Source organism: Hyaloscypha bicolor, assembly GCF_002865645.1.
Source record: "Hyaloscypha bicolor E unplaced genomic scaffold K444scaffold_183, whole genome shotgun sequence".
Lineage (NCBI taxonomy): Eukaryota > Fungi > Ascomycota > Leotiomycetes > Helotiales > Hyaloscyphaceae > Hyaloscypha > Hyaloscypha bicolor.
The window spans coordinates 498,526-516,067 of NW_020194685.1; the positions used below are offsets into that span (position 1 = coordinate 498,526).

The window sequence follows — 17,542 nt, forward strand, 5'->3', positions numbered from 1 at the left end:
AGTAAGATATATTATATACTATAAGACTATTAATTCTCTAGAGCTTATTAAAATTATATAAGAATATATTTTCTCGATTTTTAGCTTTTTTAATAGAATTATTTCTAATTAAAGAATAGTATTTACTAGCTAGTTCTAGTCTGCTTTCTACTTTTATTTAATATATAAATAGTATTTGAGTATAGCTTATTATTTTTAGATAAATAATTAGATAAAAAGATAGAACTAGACCCTGAAATATTACCTGAAATATTATTATAATATCTAAAAGAATAACTAGTTTAAAAAGTTATTTTTTATAGAATTTATATATAATAACTTAAAATATTAGGTTTTATAGAATATATCTTTCTATATATATTATAGATATTACTCTTAACTTCTATAAAATCCTGAAAATAGAATTATAGAAAAGGTATTAGCTATATATAAAAGACTAGAAACCCTTAAAATAAAATAGAAAAAGCTTAAGGATTTATAATATTATATATAAAATAACCGGGAAATCTACTATAATAAATACTAGTTAGCTAAATACTATTTTAAAAGAGCCTAAATAATATTATTAATAAAGAATATTAAATTTAAGGCAAGAAAGCTTAAACTAAAATTTATAAGTCTATTTAGAATTCTTAAATATATTAGTAATTCTATATATAAGTTAGAATTACTAAGTATATATAATTATTTATATTTAATTTTTTATATTTCCTTTTTTAAAAAATATATAATAAAAAAAGATTAGGAATTATATTTATATCTTTCCGAAGAACTTCCGGAATTAGTAGATAATAATAAAGAATAAGAATAGGAAATAGAAACTATTATTAATTACTAATAAGATAATAGAAGTAAAGAATAATAATATTTAATTAAATAAAAAGCCTAGCCTAAAAATTATAATATCTAGTTATCTATTTTCCCTAATTTTAAAAATTCCAAAAAACTTCTAAAATTATATAATTAAAACTATAGTTTGGAATCCGAAATTACTTTTTAATAACCTTTTAAGATTAAAAAGAATTCTAAACTATTAAGAAAAAGGCTATTTAAAAGAAAGAAAGGATTTAAATAGTTAAGAAAAGGCCTGGAATAATAATAGAAATATTCTTTCTCTAGGTTTTTTTACTTATAAAGGTTTTCTAAGATTTTATTAAGGCTTATAAAAATTATATTCAAATTATTAGAAAAAGATTTAGAATTAAAAAAGATTTATTATAAATAGACTAGCTATAGATATTTCAAATAAATAAACTCTAATTCCTATAAATTCCTAATTCCTAAAATAAGAATACTAAATACCGGCTTTATTTAGAACTTAATAAAGAATTAGCTAATATTTTCCGGAATCTACTTATTTCTTAACGGAATATAGTTATACTATAATAATATTAGTATTAAGAATATTAAAAAAAGTAAATAAAGAACTTATAATAGCTATATATATCTTATAAAAAGCCTGAACTTCTAAAGTTAGATTCCGAATAGCTATAAATATTATATTATTAGTACTTAAAATACTAGTAATAGACTATTTAGTAATCTCGGTAGTAAACTTAATAATAAGGTTAATATCTTAAAGGTAGATATTATAGTATTTCTTTAAAGAATTAGTAAATATCTAAATATATTAGAAAAAACTCATTTTTAGAATACTAATTCAAATAGTATTATTATTTATTTTATTAAAATAGGAAGAAGAATTCCGAAACTTATTAATATCTTTCTAGTTTTCGAAAACCTAATTAATAGTATTATTCTTATTAGTATAATAGTATTTAGGATATATTTTAAGAAATTTCTTAAAGGTTATAATAATATCTTTCCAGAACTAGTAAGCCTCTAATAAGTAATAAGGAATCTGAAATTATATTAGCTTTAATAAATATTAAAGCTAAAGAACTTATTAATATATAAAACTTAGAACTCTTATTATAATAGTTATAATTCTTTTTACTAAATACTATAATATATAAGATAAAGAAATTAATAAGTAAATACTTGAAATATTTCAAATATCTACTAGTAATAGAAAAGGAGGCTATAAAGTTACTTTTATACTTATTATTATATAAATAAATAATAAAGCTAGAAGAAGATATTATAGAATTAATTAAAAATAATTAAAAAAGATTTGGAAAAGAATAGAGGAAAAGGCTAAAAGGTAATAATAAAAAAAGTTATTATATATATAATTATTAGAAAGGAAAAGAGTATATAGTAATATAAAGAGGTTCTTTTATAGAAATAGAGAACTATCTGAATTAACTACTAGTTTTTAAGCTAGTTTTAATTAGAAATTAGTATAACTAATTAATATATACTTTTAGGAGCCTATAAATAATCTCTAGGACCTTAGAAATATTTATATAGGTTTCTTATATAAATATTTATTAAATTCTTTTTATATAGCTATTTAGATTATTCTAATACGAGATCTAATAAGTAATATTAATTTTATAGGATAATACCTTAATATTTTGGATTAAGCCAATTAGAATACTTAGATCCTAAATGAAATTGTAATTACCGGCTAGTTCTTATACCTAGAGTATAATTATTTTTCCTTCTCGCTTATTTAGCCCTAATCTAATTAGACGATTTTTATATCTATTATTTAGATTATATTAGTAAACCTACCTCCCAAGATATTAGAAGTTTACCTTAATTAAATATATAATTAATTAAATGTTTTACTAGAATAAATTAATAGATCTTAAGAACAAGATCCTAGAAAAGGAATATAGTTATAATATATATAGAGTTATATATAACTTAAGAGTATATAATAAACCTCGGATATTACGGGTATTAATTAGGGAGATTAAAGACTCTTTAATATTATAACTAATTACTATTTATATTATAAGTATTAGGCTTATAAATTACTAATTATATATATATTATTAGGGCCTCCTATTTAGGGAAGGCTTCCCTGGACCTTATAGGAGAAATAGAGATTAGTTCTATACTGAATTTGATATTATAGTTTTATAACTTACTAGTTCATTCTATTATTTTATTACCTACTAATAAATACCTTATATATTTCCTTTAATTATATAGGTAATTAATACTATAGCTATACTAGCTCTTCCTAAGGGAAATATACTATATAAGGTCTGGTTTAAACAAAAGCTACCTACTGATTTCCTAGACTATAAGGAGAGTGCTTGCTATATACATGTGGCCCTAGGGGCTATAGGGCCTATAGAAGGTACTATTAAAAGTAGTGCTTCTGGAAAGAATAGAGAGAATAGAGAGAATAGAGAGAATAGAGAGGATAGAGAGAATAGAGAGGATAGAGAGGATAGCTTTTTCGTTAATAAGGAAGTAGAATAGGAGGAAGTAGCTGAGGAGATGATTTTATCTGAGCTAACTAGGAGGGTTGCGGAGTATATAAGAAAACAGAAGGAGAATATAGTAAAGAGGGCGAATTCCAAAGCTCTTGAATATAATATTCAAGAGATTGTAACCCTCCAGATCCCAAAGTAATATAGATTCGGTACGGAAATGGCTAGAATTCCAGTAAGAGTTCTGGAAAAGACTCCAAAGGTATATAGTTCATAAGCCTTACTTTTAATAAAAGCTAATTAAAATAGGGCTACCGCTTAGCTACTAAGTATAGCGAGCTTATTACTCTCTGGCCGCATAGTGCCCTTAATAAAATCACCTCCCAATCGACTTATCCTGATTTACCTACTACTGGTACAACCCACAAGAGGGATAAAATCACCCTCCCTAAAGCGGTAGCAAAGGAGAATAATCGTGGTTCAATTGCATTAGTTCAGAAGGCTGGAAGAGTATCTGAGAGAGCAAAGAAGAGAGTAGCTGAGGAGCAAGCACGTGAGAATGGAGCTAGAGAAGGAGGAGAATCAGGTGATCAAGTGGAGGGGAGGGCACCAAAAAGGGCTAGGGTAGCTATAGGAGCGCCTAGACGTAGTAGGAGGCATGTATAGTAAAGCTTTTGCTATTCCCGAGACCTCAATATTACCCGATTGATCAATCGGCCATTCGATTAATCAATCGGGACCCACTGTGGCTTGCGAATCGTATTCCATTTCCTATTGATCAATGGGAGCTACGATTGATTAATCGGAAGGCCGATTGACCAATCGTAGCGCCCGATTGGTAAACCGCTCGTATTGACGAACGGGCGTGAACAGAACGCCAATCCCCCTCAGCCCACGCTCCGACTCAAAATATCTCATCACGTTCATTGTTTGACCCTGCAAAACTATGACGTAGTTGCCAAGTCTAGGCGGTTGTATTCAGGTTCTCTCCACGAAACTAGGTACTCAACCAATTTCATTGTCTTCGCTCCTCGCTCCTCTGCTTTGTGCCGCCCCGAAACATCCTGGTTGAAGTACACTCTAGCTCTCTCTGTGACTATCGCCTTATTGAAATGACGCTCGTATGGTCTGCTAGATCGACTTCGTCGAGACGTTTCTTGTCTATCACGCCAAGATTACCCATCTGTGGTTCGTCCACTTTGAAGAAGATAGGGTTGTTCCTGGGCACGAGACCAGCAACATTCTTGAGAGCCGTGGACATGGAGTATTTGAGGTCGACTTCGGGCTTGAATGTTCAGAGTGTTGCACGAAACTTCGTCGTTGCCTGGGCAGCGTCTCAGCGCAGCAGCGGCCGTAGCTGGAGGACTCCGCTTGGGAATGGCCGGCTCATACAGTGCGGTCCGACCGCAAACACGACAAAACGGTCGGCTCTTTTATGCCCATAACTAAGCTTTTCAACGCACAACCTTCATTATTTATACTAAGTGATGCGATATAGAATAGAACCGGCGAAAATACTGATTAATCAGATTTTTGTATAATTTGTGGTTCATTAATAATTAAGGCCCTAAAGTGCACGGAGCCTTTTACTTTTTTTGATTTTCCGTCATAACGCAAACCGGCAAAATATTTGCTCGCTAAGTCACGTGACCCGGACTTCAAGGAGAGATTAGGGCATGCTCACGCAGCCTTATTATTAATAAAATAAATAATCAACTATAAGCCCTATAATCTTAATTGAAAAACCTCTGCCGCTAAGGTACGTGGCCCCAAGGAGAGATTAGGCGCATTCCACCATTATTAATAAAATAAGTACTAACTATAATACTAATTCATACCTGGACTATAATATAAATAGGGTTTCAACGCTTACTTATTAGCTGAACTAATTGCCATCAAAACTAGCTTACTTATTTAGCTTAACTTGCTCCTTTAACCTCAAGCTTTTTTTTTTTTCCCCATCCTTTTGCATATTATCCATTCGTCCATTACCTTTTTAGATATCGTTCTATGGCGTTTTTGCTTCTTTACGCACCAAGCAGCTTGTTTAATACTTAATCCCTTCCGATATGCATCTATCCAACGGAATATACGGTTGCAAAACCTCCGCATAGTCTCAATCGAACAAGCTTCAAGTGCCTCTACTACCTTAACCTTAGCATCTGGGAAGCTAGAAATAGTATTAGTATACTTATATTATAATATAAAGATAAGAAACTTACTAGTCTGTGCCGTAAGTCTTTGCTCTTGCTATGCGAATATAGGCTTCTCCAAAATAATCGTCTCATTACCACCAATAATAAGCTTCCGCTGAACCCAAAAGAGAGTTGAATCTTCAAGCTCTAATTTATCGCTTTGTTCAATATCTGAACCATTAGAATCGTCCTCTATATTAGAGGGTTTCCCATGCCGTTCGTCAAGAGTTGCTTGGATTGCAGCTTCTTCAGCTATGGTGAGAACTGTAATTGAATCAAGAGTTGAATCAGCTCGCTTACGCTTCTGAAGGCTTACAGAGGTAGCCATTGGAAGTATATAAAAGGGATAGTTGATTAGGTTTGTGGTTGTTGAGATATTAATATAATTATGGAAGAGCGGTCAACCTGGGGGGGCAGTCACGTGACAGCCAAAGTTAAAAAATGACCATACAAAGCGCAAAAATATTTGCTCGCTTAATTACATATATTATAACTCCCTTAATAATAAAGATATTATAATTTTGAGACTATAGAATTGATTCCTAGCGTATATAGTATAGTTTTAATTAATACGATTTATATCAATTAGTATTGTGGTGGTTTTTATTTTTTTTTGTCGTGTTTGGGTCGGACCGACTGTAGTCGAGCGATTCTCCTGAAGGAGCCATGTTGCGATATTCTCCCCACCATATTCCTCCCTGATCCGGGTGCGTCCTATCAGGGTAGCATGCTCTCGGCCGTCCTGGGTTTGGCACAAGTCCCAGCGGAAACGAGAAGCATGTTTTATCGTCGCCATAGAGTCAATACTTTCGCGTCGAGCCACGCGCGGCTGCGGGAGCCCCGGCGACGGAGGAGATTCGACTGAAGTTACAGTGGTCGAGGCCAACGTGTCCGGCGTGTCCAGAGGATCTATTGACAACACACCAGAGGGCGCGATGTTGTATATTTCGGGTCTAAGCTCGTCGGAGGTTTCATCTTCAGACAGAAAGACATACTCTATAGTAGCCGACTTGAAGCGTCGTGCCGCATCGCCCGATTCGAAGCGGAACTCAGTGACGATCAAAGAGGCCGGATCTCCTGTTGACAGGGTGCCGTGGACGACGCCAACCAACGACGCTCGAAACCTTAGAGCCTGCGACTTCTTGTAATTGGTGATTAAGGGTCGGGAAATTTGAGATGATGGATTGGCGGTTTTGTAGCTGTCGAAGCCATCGCCCTCGGTTGGGAGGAGATAAATTGCTTTTTTAAGCTCGTTGGACATATCTAGTTGATATGGAGTCTCTGGAGGTTGAGTAGTGGCGGAGAGACGTGTGCGTCTTTTGATAACCTTATAAGGTCACTCCATGCGCAGCAGAAGCACAGCACGGATCTATTCTTTCGTTGCTAAGGAAGAAGGAGCATCGGTTAATGGTGGAGGTGAGGTGTTGAGGTGGTGAGTTGAATGACGACCGCCTTTGTCATTGCAGTCGTGAGGATGGAACATGAGGCATATTGCGCCCGACGTCCTCGTGTACGGAGCGCCACTATTACCGCGACCGGCCAAAACTAAGACTTTAGGTTGTGGTTGACACAAGGCCATAAGGCAGCAGCAAAAACAGCGGCTTGAGCGGGTTCTTTCCACCCCCAACCCCACCACTTCATCACACCGAATTCCGGTTAGTCCACGTGTCCACCAAGACTACCAGGTTCGGACAGCGTGCAGATTCGGGCCAGCCGTCTTCCTTATTTTCATCCAATAAAACCTGGGAAGCTGGGAGCGGCTGGGAGTGATATTCCCTCCAGCTCCCCATGCATTCTAGTTTGGTTACACAAAAGACACTCCGTTCGGTACATGGAGCATCTGCGCCTATTTTGTCGCTCAACGACTCACAAGTTCACATGGCCTAGCACCCCAATGTCGGTAAATGATATTCAATTCGAAATGTATCTTTTATGGGGTATACGGTAAGTAGGACCATAACGGAGAGATGGTTGATTCTAATATCGAGTTAAGTGCTCCATAGCGACATAATACTACACGCAAGGCTCTGGATGGGATTTCGGTCGTACTGCTGTGCATAATGCACAGTGTGTGGCGCACCTGTGGAACCATCATTTCAACCCTGCAATCAAGCCGGCTTTCAGCTTGCCATTGAGAACCATGCCGTAGGCGCCTCTTTATTTATCAGAAGGCTCGGATCTCCGGAAGAAATTCGATCCCTCTATTCAAGTAGCTGATTTCCGTCCTGGGCGGATTTTAACCGTACTAACTCGCAAGGGATCCCAGAAACACGACTGAATCTCGATAGAGATAAACTGCACATCGCAGAAGTTGATTGCGGACAAAATCTAAATTCGAACAAGGCTACCGCGTGCGAACCATATCTTACTCTATTCGTCCCATGGAAGTCTGCTTACCTTCCTTACCTACTTTCGCGGGGCCAACCGGCAGACTCGACTCCGCAAAACTTTGGCAAGGACAGATCGAGACATGAGTGCAATTCCCGAGCTGGACAAAGAAGCACCGAGTTGGGGAGAACTGGAGAATAGCTCAACAGGTAGGCTATTGGCACTGACTGCAGTACTTTATACCTCAAGTAATAAGCTAAATCGAGATAGGAGCTGAATCTCCCGAGTTGTATCCGTCGCCGTCTGTCGTTGCGGGTGATGGACTATTTGCAATTCTGGGTCGCGATCTCAGCCTGTTGAGGCTGTATAAGGTTGGGTTTGAATCTGCTCAGTGTATCCAAGGATATCACTCTAGCCTGGACCCAAACCCAAACTCGCCAGAGAGAATGCGGCAAATGTTCTGGCAAGGCCAAAGCAATTCGACAAGGACGTTCGATTTGGGACTCCGACTCAAACTTAGCGACAAAATTGTTGGCCCGGGGCTCATCACTAAACAAGGATTCGTCGATTGTAAATGGCCTTCGCAAAAAGTCCGGACGGACAGTCCTGCTGGCCATGATTCACGAATGTACCAAAAGGCAACAACTTACATCCAAAACGGAAGGTTGATCCAGGCGGTTGCCATTGTTTGTGCTAATGAGTCCGATATTTCATGGCAGATAGGCGGCAACGTCCAGATGTGGAATGACCCCTCCATGCCGCACTCCACACCCTCGGACATAGCATATACTGTCCAAGTGTCACCAATTGGTGACAAAAGGTCACCTGTACTGACTGTCGCAGGGAAGGACCCCTCGATGATTGAGCAAGATGAGAATGCCGAGGAGATTATGTGCATGGACGTGGCAGTCTTCTTGAACAGAGAGCCACAAGATCTTGTCCATGTCGCCACCAGTCCAACTCCGAAGTCGGTCAATTTTACCCATGGATGTAGACACCCTATCACGCTCGCACCAAGAAAAGGACAATGCTTGGTGGCGGTCTTTTCTTTCCGCAACATTAGTCAGAAGCTCGAAGCAGAAACCATGAGTTGCCCATCCTGGTCAGAGCTGAGAGATCGACTTGGCATCAAGAAATCGGGCGAGCAGAACATTCAGCCCGCAGCTTCATCACTACTCAACCTCAACGCTGCTCTGGTGAAGAAAACCGGTATATCCCAACTTCATGCTATGCCGGACATTATCACGCGCACGGTTAAGCAACTCTGCTCCATAGCAATTCGTTTCGAGCTCGACGCTGACGAGTCGATTTACGATGACTGGAACAGCCTTTCCTCAGCTGGAGCAGCTCAAATAGAGGATGGCTCTGACCAGGCAGTTGGCGCGCACAGCCATGAAACCGAAAGCCAATTTGTGGTATCCATTGTCAACAATCTTGCAGCTGGGGCTATTACAGGTCAGCTTATTCACGAACCATATTTGTAGGTTCCCATGACGATTTCGGTCTCATTGACGAGAAAAGCGTAAGCTCCGACAACTGACTGTTCTATGTATAATAGTTGGCACATACGGCTCCTCGCTCAGATCCTGACTGTACTCAAACCTGAAAACCCTGTAAATGGGCAAAGGCAAAAGCGGGGCGAGGGTTCTAGAAACGTGAAAGACCTCAAGGAAATTATCTCTGGAAGTATTTCCAGATATCTATCTCTCATAATTCAGAAGGAAAACCTAGTCGGATCCAATTTCAGTCTCCTGAAGGAGGTAGTCGAAATCCAAGCATTTTTGGCCATGTCTCTGCTCTCAGCCCATTCCTCCGTTAATTTAGAGTCCCTTCCACAAGATGAAATGGTAGGATGGATTCTACCTATCCAGGTAGAGACGGTGCCAGGTGAAGAATCATTTGACGCTGTTTTTCGACTATTGCAGTGGTGCCATCGCAAGATCCTTAGGGATAAAAGGTTCACGAACTTATTCTCGAAGAAACCCTGGCTCCAAAAATACCTTGACACCAAGCAGGATAGGCTAGACCTGGAGCTGGAACGTTATCGTGATGGCGCGCTCAGACCCTTGCCGATGCCATCTGAGATAGATATTCTCAGTGGAAGCGGCGATGCTGCCGACGTCTTTTCTCAACTTGCCCGCGAGGAGCAGTGGCTGCGATTAGCGCTTTTGCAAGTCGAACTATTCGCTGACGACGATAGAGTACGGCCGTTTCTTTCGAAGCTGGTGGATCAAGTCAGTAAGCGACTGAAGAGGAGAGCTACTGCGCCTATTGGGTACCTGCCGCCATGGGGTTATCGATGTCTCGATCACTTGCTGGAAATGGATTGGGCGGTTGCAAAAAAGAAACTTGGATATTCCTGGGAAGATCTTAGGACAAGATTCAGAGCTCTTACGAGAACTGTCGTTACTTCCTAAAATCAGATCTCTCGTTCTTCGCATCCAGAGACTCAGCAGATCCATCTTGGATACAAGGGCACTGGGACATGGACTTGTCGAGCAGCGTATGCTCGTCTTTCTTGCAAGCTGCAAAACTGCTTCAAAAGGATCCTGACAACTCTCATAACCCTGCAAACACGCTAGGTAGCTTAGGTGCGTATTCATGAACACAATAATTTATCTTTTCAAAAACGCAGGAAGACTGATATATCAGGGCATCTAGATCTTGGGACTATCTCTCTCATGATGTCCAGCCTCGAAGCAGCCCACGACGTTCTTCATCCTCTACAAAGAGATTCAGGCTTCCCGTGGAAACAGAACCTTGCAGATCGTGCCCATCACCCTCAATTTATGTCTACGTCTTTGGCCATCCGTGATGGCAAATTGGATCAAACAAGACTCCAAGGACGGATAAACGCGCTCAAGAATCAAGATAAGACGAACCCTCTAGTTTCTAGTAAAGTTGATACTTTCAAGGGTCTCGCTACCAGCGTTCCAATTGTTTGGAATGAAAAAGATTTGGACATTACAGAGGGTGAGGTTCGGATCGTTGATTTCCCGTCTAAGACGGTGTCTCACTCGAAAGCCGATGTTATTGAGCTGCTCAAAGAGAATGTGAGGATACATATATTCTGATATGCCGATTACTTTCTTACGTAACCTGCTAACATAAAATTCCTCCAATCAAGCGTGTTGATCGGGGTGCTGCTTATAGAATCATGTACGTCGCCTTCGCCAACTTCCAACTGCCAATCAGATTCAGACAGAGAAAAGTACTGACGAGCCCCAAGCGCAGTTGACGTGCTAGGGAGAACGAAATTATTGAATGCCTACCTCCATTTTGCACACGAGGATGCTTGGGACGCAGTAGTTGATTATTTCGGGTCAGCGTCGCTTTTTCGGGGATTCACCGATATACTCCACGACGATACTAAAGAACTCTCTTGGAGGATGTCCATTAACATAGCGCATATCATTCTTGAGCCTGGCACAGAGAGGGATACCACCGAGCCTCGAGACCGCTGGAAGCCACCGAAAGATGTGGTCTCTGATAAAGATGAACGAGCCTTTCGAAATGTTTGCTCGACCATTTGCACTACCGGGGATAGGCTCGGAGAATTCTGGACTTGTTCATTCTTAGGCCCCTTTTGTAAGCCTAAAGAGGGTCAAAAGAAGAGTAGTCAGTCACCTGCACAAAAGGGCAGTGAACGCCAGAGGAGCAGTCAATCGCAATTAACAATCAAGGACATGTCTACAGGCAAGGACACAGGACACCAGTCATTACTGGTCTTTGATATTGATAAAGTCACAAAGATTAATGAGAGATATAAATTCGACAAATACAGCGCTAGAAACCTGGTATTTATTGTTCAACTCACCCGCCTTATCTGGATCTTATCGGGATTGTATGAAAATGTTGCTCAATATCTTGAAGACACAATGAAGCTAGAGGTTCAAAATTTCCTCCAAAGCAGTATCTCGTCCTCATCTAATACGCTTCTAGGCCAGCGAAAAACTGTATGAAGAGATAGCCTCTCCTGAGTTTGCTAAATCTGGCGCAGAGAAAGCTGCTGGCGTAACCGACATACTTCGCAAGGTTCTCTGGGGTATCGAGTGGCTGGAAAAACTTGAATGGAGCATCAAGTCTGCCGAGATTGCCATAAACGAGGCAATCAATTACGTAGAAAGGAATGTGTCTAAGGTAAATGTTCATCAATCCCATAAATCTGTAAATCAAGAGGTCACATCATTCGCAACTCACCCGACTAAATGAGTATAGAGACGGCAGTACTGGCATCCAAAACTGGAAGAATTTGAGCAAGAGCAAGTCTGGGGCGAAAACAGAAGGGCGCAGTCTAGAATGAAGGCATTGCGAAACCGAGTCGAAACGATTGATCGCAGAGCTACGGGCATCAAGGACAATGTAAGCATATGCCCTTGGCTAGCCCAACTCCAACGCGAAAGCTGGACGCTGATTGCATTAAATAGCTGATATCTCTCACCAACATGTCTTCCACGAAAGCAATTCTAATGACTACGGCAGACACCTCGAGGATGAAGATAATTTCCATTCTGACAGCTGTCTTTTTACCCTTCACCGTCGTTGCAGTATGTTCGGCGCTCTCTGCCCGATCCTCAAAAGAGCGACGTCTAATTGTGTCTCTTAGGTTGTGTTAACAATCCCAATGTTTGAATGGCCGAAGGCTAAGGAAGGAGATATCCTCGTACCCTTACCATTCAAGATATTTTGGGCGACAAGTCTTCCTCTTGCTGCCATAATTGGATTACTTATGTGGTTAATTTCTGAAGGCGAAAAGCGCGACTGGAAGTTACATCCGAAAGCGTCGGAAAGTCAGCCTGGAGACAAGGCGTCAAGGTCCCCTTCTTCCCAACCGGCGAGCCGCCTCAAGGTCGCTTCCAGCAACGTCCAAGGGAACGCTGCTGTGAGTTCGCGAGCAGGAACACAGGCCAATAAATCGGCGGGTAAGAACAGAACCATCGCCAACGACAAGAGTGGAATCATACCGAGATGGTTCCGGCGAGGTCCAAAAAGGGCAACTGATATCGAAAGCGTTCATAGCGAACCACAGGGAGACCTGGTAGTAGAAACGGACATAGGGAAACAAGATTGACCTCAAGAACTTTCCTTTTTAGTGGGTCTGTTGGAAAATGGACGAGTATCAGAGCCATGCGCGCGCATCCATAAAGGATGCAGGATAAGGAGGGCTTTTTGGGAGGGTTAAGTGGGGAGAATGCGTTCTGGCTATTTTCAAAGCGACGAATGGTAATAAATGATTGCTGTATTGGTATTTGCATCTAAAAGATAATAAGGATCTTGGGTTTCATATAAAGTTATGGTATTTTCATCTCAAAATCAGCTAGCAGAAGAATAGATGCGTAGGTAATGGCAAGTATATTTTACTGTATTAGCAACGGATTGAGAATAGAATACTGTGTAAAGGTCCGGGAGCAGATAATAATGAGCAGAAGAGCTCAGTTAACCTTCAAATCCCAACTGAAGCTAGCCTAGAAGAGGATATCAGTGAAAATCCTTGAATTGTTACTCTATTTGGCTTAGAACGTATTTATTTCGAAGATTCAAATAAAATGAAACTTTTCCTGTAGTTGAGGCAATACTCTTGCTGAGCTGTCGGTCTCAAGAGGTTGAGATTCCTAACGTGATACAGCCTGATTGTGGTATGATTCCGACATCCAATTGTAGAAATTTGGGGATAGCCACTTGATAGGAGCGTCTCAAGTAAGCAACTCGATTCACTTACTGGTGAGACAATACCAGCTGATAGTCTGCTATATTTGCTATATCTTGTATTAGAAAGATCTGTCAATCAAGAGAGTAGCAAATAGTTAGATCATATTGACTTATGGCATGTAATGTCCACAGCTTTCATATTTTAGCCATTATAAAAGTAATAGTTATAACTTGTTATTATTTTTAAGTGAGATTAGTTCTCTTTTAATTTCTTAATTTCCGACTTTAAAAATTAATAATAATTCGATTATTTATTATTTTTCTTCTAAATTCAAAATAATAATTAATATTTTAATATTTTATTTTATTTTATATATTTCAGAAAAATTAGAATATTTTTAAATATATTAAATATAATAAAATAATAAAGTCTAGTTTAATATTTATAAAAAATTAAAGATTATCTAAAGTTTTAATAAATAAATATATAATAATTTATTTAATAGAATTATATATATAATAGATTAGACTTATAGTTTAAACTTAGTTATATAATCTTTATTATTATAGCTATAAGATATATAGCTTATATATATTTAGCTTATATAAAAGCAAGACTCTTTTCTTTTTTCTTTAGTTATTTCTTCTTATATTAAAACTATTAGTTTTCTTTATATAAAGGCCTGGCCTATATCAGAGAGTGCCTGGGCATCTTGGCTAGGAAGCACGTGCGAGGGTGGTTTGTATGTATGCAAGCTCTTAAGGCTTCGCACCTCTCACGACTCACTTCCCTCCTTAAGTTTCAGTCAATACAACTTGGATTGCTCCCTGACTTGCTACCTTTTTGGTAACCCCTCTTATACTCTGAAACTTCCTTTTGGAGTCGGTACGGCAATCCAACACCTGCATACGATCGCATAATTGACCAAGTACGACCGAGTACAAGGGATAGTAATATACAAGAGAGAATTATCAGATTTACCCTATTATCCCGGGACCCTCCCCGGAGAAATCAAGCCATCGGAAAAAAGCATTATATAAATACAAGAAAAGCCATCGTTCTAGCTTTACGATATTAGTAATTAAAGGGCCAGGAGGCCAGTTCCCGGAAGACCCGCGAACTCGAGAGCCTATAGAGAATCGAGAAAGTGGAAAAGGGATTCGAAAAAGATATACCCGAAAGTCAAATTATATAATCCGGAATAATAAGCGAAATAGATAGTATTAACTAAATCCGATATAATAAAATAGCAAATATCTCCTCCGGAACTCCCAGACCAAGTATCGAGATCCAGTATACCCCTTGCTTCTTCCTATAATTAATAATATTATAAAGATTAATAGTAGAGAAGGAAAAGAAGTTAGTAGCTATACGGGAGATAAATTATAAGTTAGAGAGACAAATCCTGGTAATAGAATAGTAATAAATGGAAGGAGAATAACCGAATAGTAATTACCCTAGTATAAGCGGGGCACTCCCAGCCCAAACTCAATATTCCGGAAGCCAAACTACCAGATAATTACTGCCAAGTATCCGGGGGCCCCTAACCTTCTTTAATATAGCTATTAGATCCGAACCCGTTATTACAGACTATAGCCAATACCTAATAACTACCCGGAATTATTCCCGGGCAAAGGTACCATTTACCTTTAACCTACTAAAAGATAATATTCGCTTATAGATTATAGAAATAGAAAACTACCTTATTATAGAATATATTACGGATCTAGTAATATAAGCCCTTATTATATAGGACTACCTTATATAATTAATTAAACTAAGAATTATAATAGCTAAACTAAATAGATTATCCCAAGATATAGTAAAGTTTAATAATTAGATCTAACTAAAGATATAGCTATTTAAAAAGTATAGACCTAGAAATACTATTATTAAGGCAAACTTGAGAATATAATAATATAAAATATTCGAGAACTAGTTAGTTTAAGACTTTATAAACTATTTTAAACTTAAAATACAAGATATATTATAGAACTATAAGAAAAGGGCAATATAGTCAAACTATTAATTAAAGCTTATAAAGCTAATTCTAGAAAGAATCTTTATTACCTTAAATAGAATAATATCTCCTATTTATATAAGGCTTAAATAAGTAGTATTTACTATAAAGGAATTCCTATAAGTAATAGCTAGACTATTTCTAGTACCAAAAGAGAATAATAACCTATTAGAACTAGTATAACCTTACTAAGAATATAGAATGAAATTTGATCTACTAGCTTCAGAATTAAATACTATACTATAAGCTTTCCGGAATTCCTTAGAACTCTCTTCGGGTAACTTTAATAGAAAGTATAAGGAAATACTATTTCCTGAAATTCTAATAGACTAAAGAAAGAAAATATAAAAAGAGAAACTCTATTTTAAATACTAATATTCTAGATACTTTATAAATAAATATCCGGGAAAAGATAAGCCCCTCTAATAATTAAGATAATAGAAGTATAGAAAGAGCCCTTATTATCTAATAAACTAATAATATATACTTTATACTAATATTAGATTATTAACTATTCTAATTCCTATTATATATTTCCTATAGTAATACTTCCTATTAGTAATACCTTATTACTACTAAAAAATTATTATCTAATAATAGAAAATAGAACGAATATACTAGTAATAATATAGGAAAATAAAATAAAAAGATTAAGAAACCAGAAACTTATAAATCTGGAACTAACCGGAGCTATATAATTACTAGATATTAAATTACTTATATTATAGAAAGATATTTCTTAGAAAAATAAGTTTCTTAACTTTATAGAAATATATCCAGACTTCTATATAGTATATTTAAAAGTAAGAAACCGGAATAGGAAAAATATATAAGTTAAAGTAATTATTAATTTTATTATTATTATAAATTTTATTAATAATAAGTTCTAAGAAATCCTTTAATATACTAGTCTAAACTAATACTATCTAATAATAAAAGATATAAAGGGCCAAGTTCTTATTCTAGTATTATCTATAGTAATATATAAAATCTATATTAAGTATAGCTAAATATAAATACCGAGATTAATAAAATTTAGGGAAATAAAACTAAAAATAGTAAATATTATTTTTAGATTACTATAGTTAAGAGAATATAATCCAAAAATTAACTAGTAAACCGGAGAACTTATAAGAAGTAATAATAAGTATAATATAGAAATACTAGCCTAGATAGTAATAGTACTAGATATATTTAACTTTTCGGAAAAAGATAAAAATAAAAATACTATAGAAAAACTCTTAATAAATAAAGAACTATAGTTCTATTTCGAAATTTAAATCTAATTAAGAATATTTCCGGAAAACCCCTAATAAAATACTAAACCGAAACCAAATTACTTAGAAAGTATAAAAGATATAAATATATTTTTAATAAGACCAAGGCAAAAAAGCTTTCTTTATACTAGCTAGAATTTAATTACGAGATATTTCTGAAGCTAGGATTTAAACTATTATAAGAACTAATCTATAACTTATTAGAAAAAGAATTAGGAATCCTAAAAAATTATCTAGAAAAGATATTAAGACTAGAAATAATCCGAAGATTCAAGTTACTAACTATAATATTTCTTTTATTTATAGGAAAGAAAAATGAGAGCTATAGACCCTATATAAACTATTATAGCCTAAATAGTAATATAATCCCTAATAAATACCTAATTCTACTAATCTCCGAAATACTTAATTAATTTAGTTAAATAATAATCTTTATAAAATTTAATTTATAAAATATATATTACCTAATTAGAATTAAAAAAGAATACAAATAAATAATAGTATTTAGAATAAGATTTAGACTATTTAAATACCTGGTACTTTTATTTAGTCTAAATAATAAACCCGTAATATTTCAGGTATATATTAATTAGTATTTTAGAGAATTCTTAGATAATATTCTAATTTACTCTAAAAAAAAAGAAGCTATATATAGACTATATAAGTAAAGTTCTAGAATAGCTAAATAAATATAGCCTTTTTTATAAACTAGAGAAATACGAATTTAATATAAAGGAAATAAAGTTTCTCGAATATATTATCTTATAAAAAGAGATAAG

At 36.4% G+C, this 17,542-nt stretch overlaps 4 protein-coding genes across 4 annotated transcripts; 3 read left to right on the forward strand and 1 right to left on the reverse strand.

Moving 5' to 3' along the window:
• Positions 1-5,985: 5,985 nt before the first annotated feature.
• On the reverse strand, positions 5,986-7,073 carry K444DRAFT_259994 (uncharacterized protein). The gene has a single exon (XM_024871397.1). It carries the CDS (start codon positions 6,747-6,749, stop codon positions 6,051-6,053), a length of 699 nt encoding a protein of 232 aa, XP_024727048.1. The 5' UTR covers positions 6,750-7,073; the 3' UTR covers positions 5,986-6,050.
• A 623-nt stretch (positions 7,074-7,696) lies between these two features.
• On the forward strand, positions 7,697-10,533 carry K444DRAFT_260015 (uncharacterized protein). Its single transcript, XM_024871398.1, has 5 exons — position 7,697; positions 7,755-8,025; positions 8,087-9,296; positions 9,375-10,407; positions 10,478-10,533. The coding sequence occupies exons 2-4, from the start codon at positions 7,959-7,961 to the stop codon at positions 10,231-10,233; spliced, it is 2,136 nt and encodes a 711-aa protein (XP_024727049.1). The 5' UTR covers position 7,697; positions 7,755-7,958; the 3' UTR covers positions 10,234-10,407; positions 10,478-10,533.
• Positions 9,855-12,001, forward strand: K444DRAFT_260037 (uncharacterized protein). Its single transcript, XM_024871399.1, has 6 exons — positions 9,855-10,407; positions 10,478-10,869; positions 10,944-10,975; positions 11,046-11,706; positions 11,759-11,772; positions 11,817-12,001. Exons 1-6 carry the CDS (start codon positions 10,302-10,304, stop codon positions 11,884-11,886), a joined length of 1,275 nt encoding a protein of 424 aa, XP_024727050.1. The 5' UTR covers positions 9,855-10,301; the 3' UTR covers positions 11,887-12,001.
• Positions 12,002-13,167, forward strand: K444DRAFT_260038 (uncharacterized protein). The gene is made up of 3 exons (XM_024871400.1): positions 12,002-12,178; positions 12,244-12,363; positions 12,423-13,167. The coding sequence occupies exons 1-3, from the start codon at positions 12,116-12,118 to the stop codon at positions 12,885-12,887; spliced, it is 648 nt and encodes a 215-aa protein (XP_024727051.1). The 5' UTR covers positions 12,002-12,115; the 3' UTR covers positions 12,888-13,167.
• Positions 13,168-17,542: the final 4,375 nt, after the last annotated feature.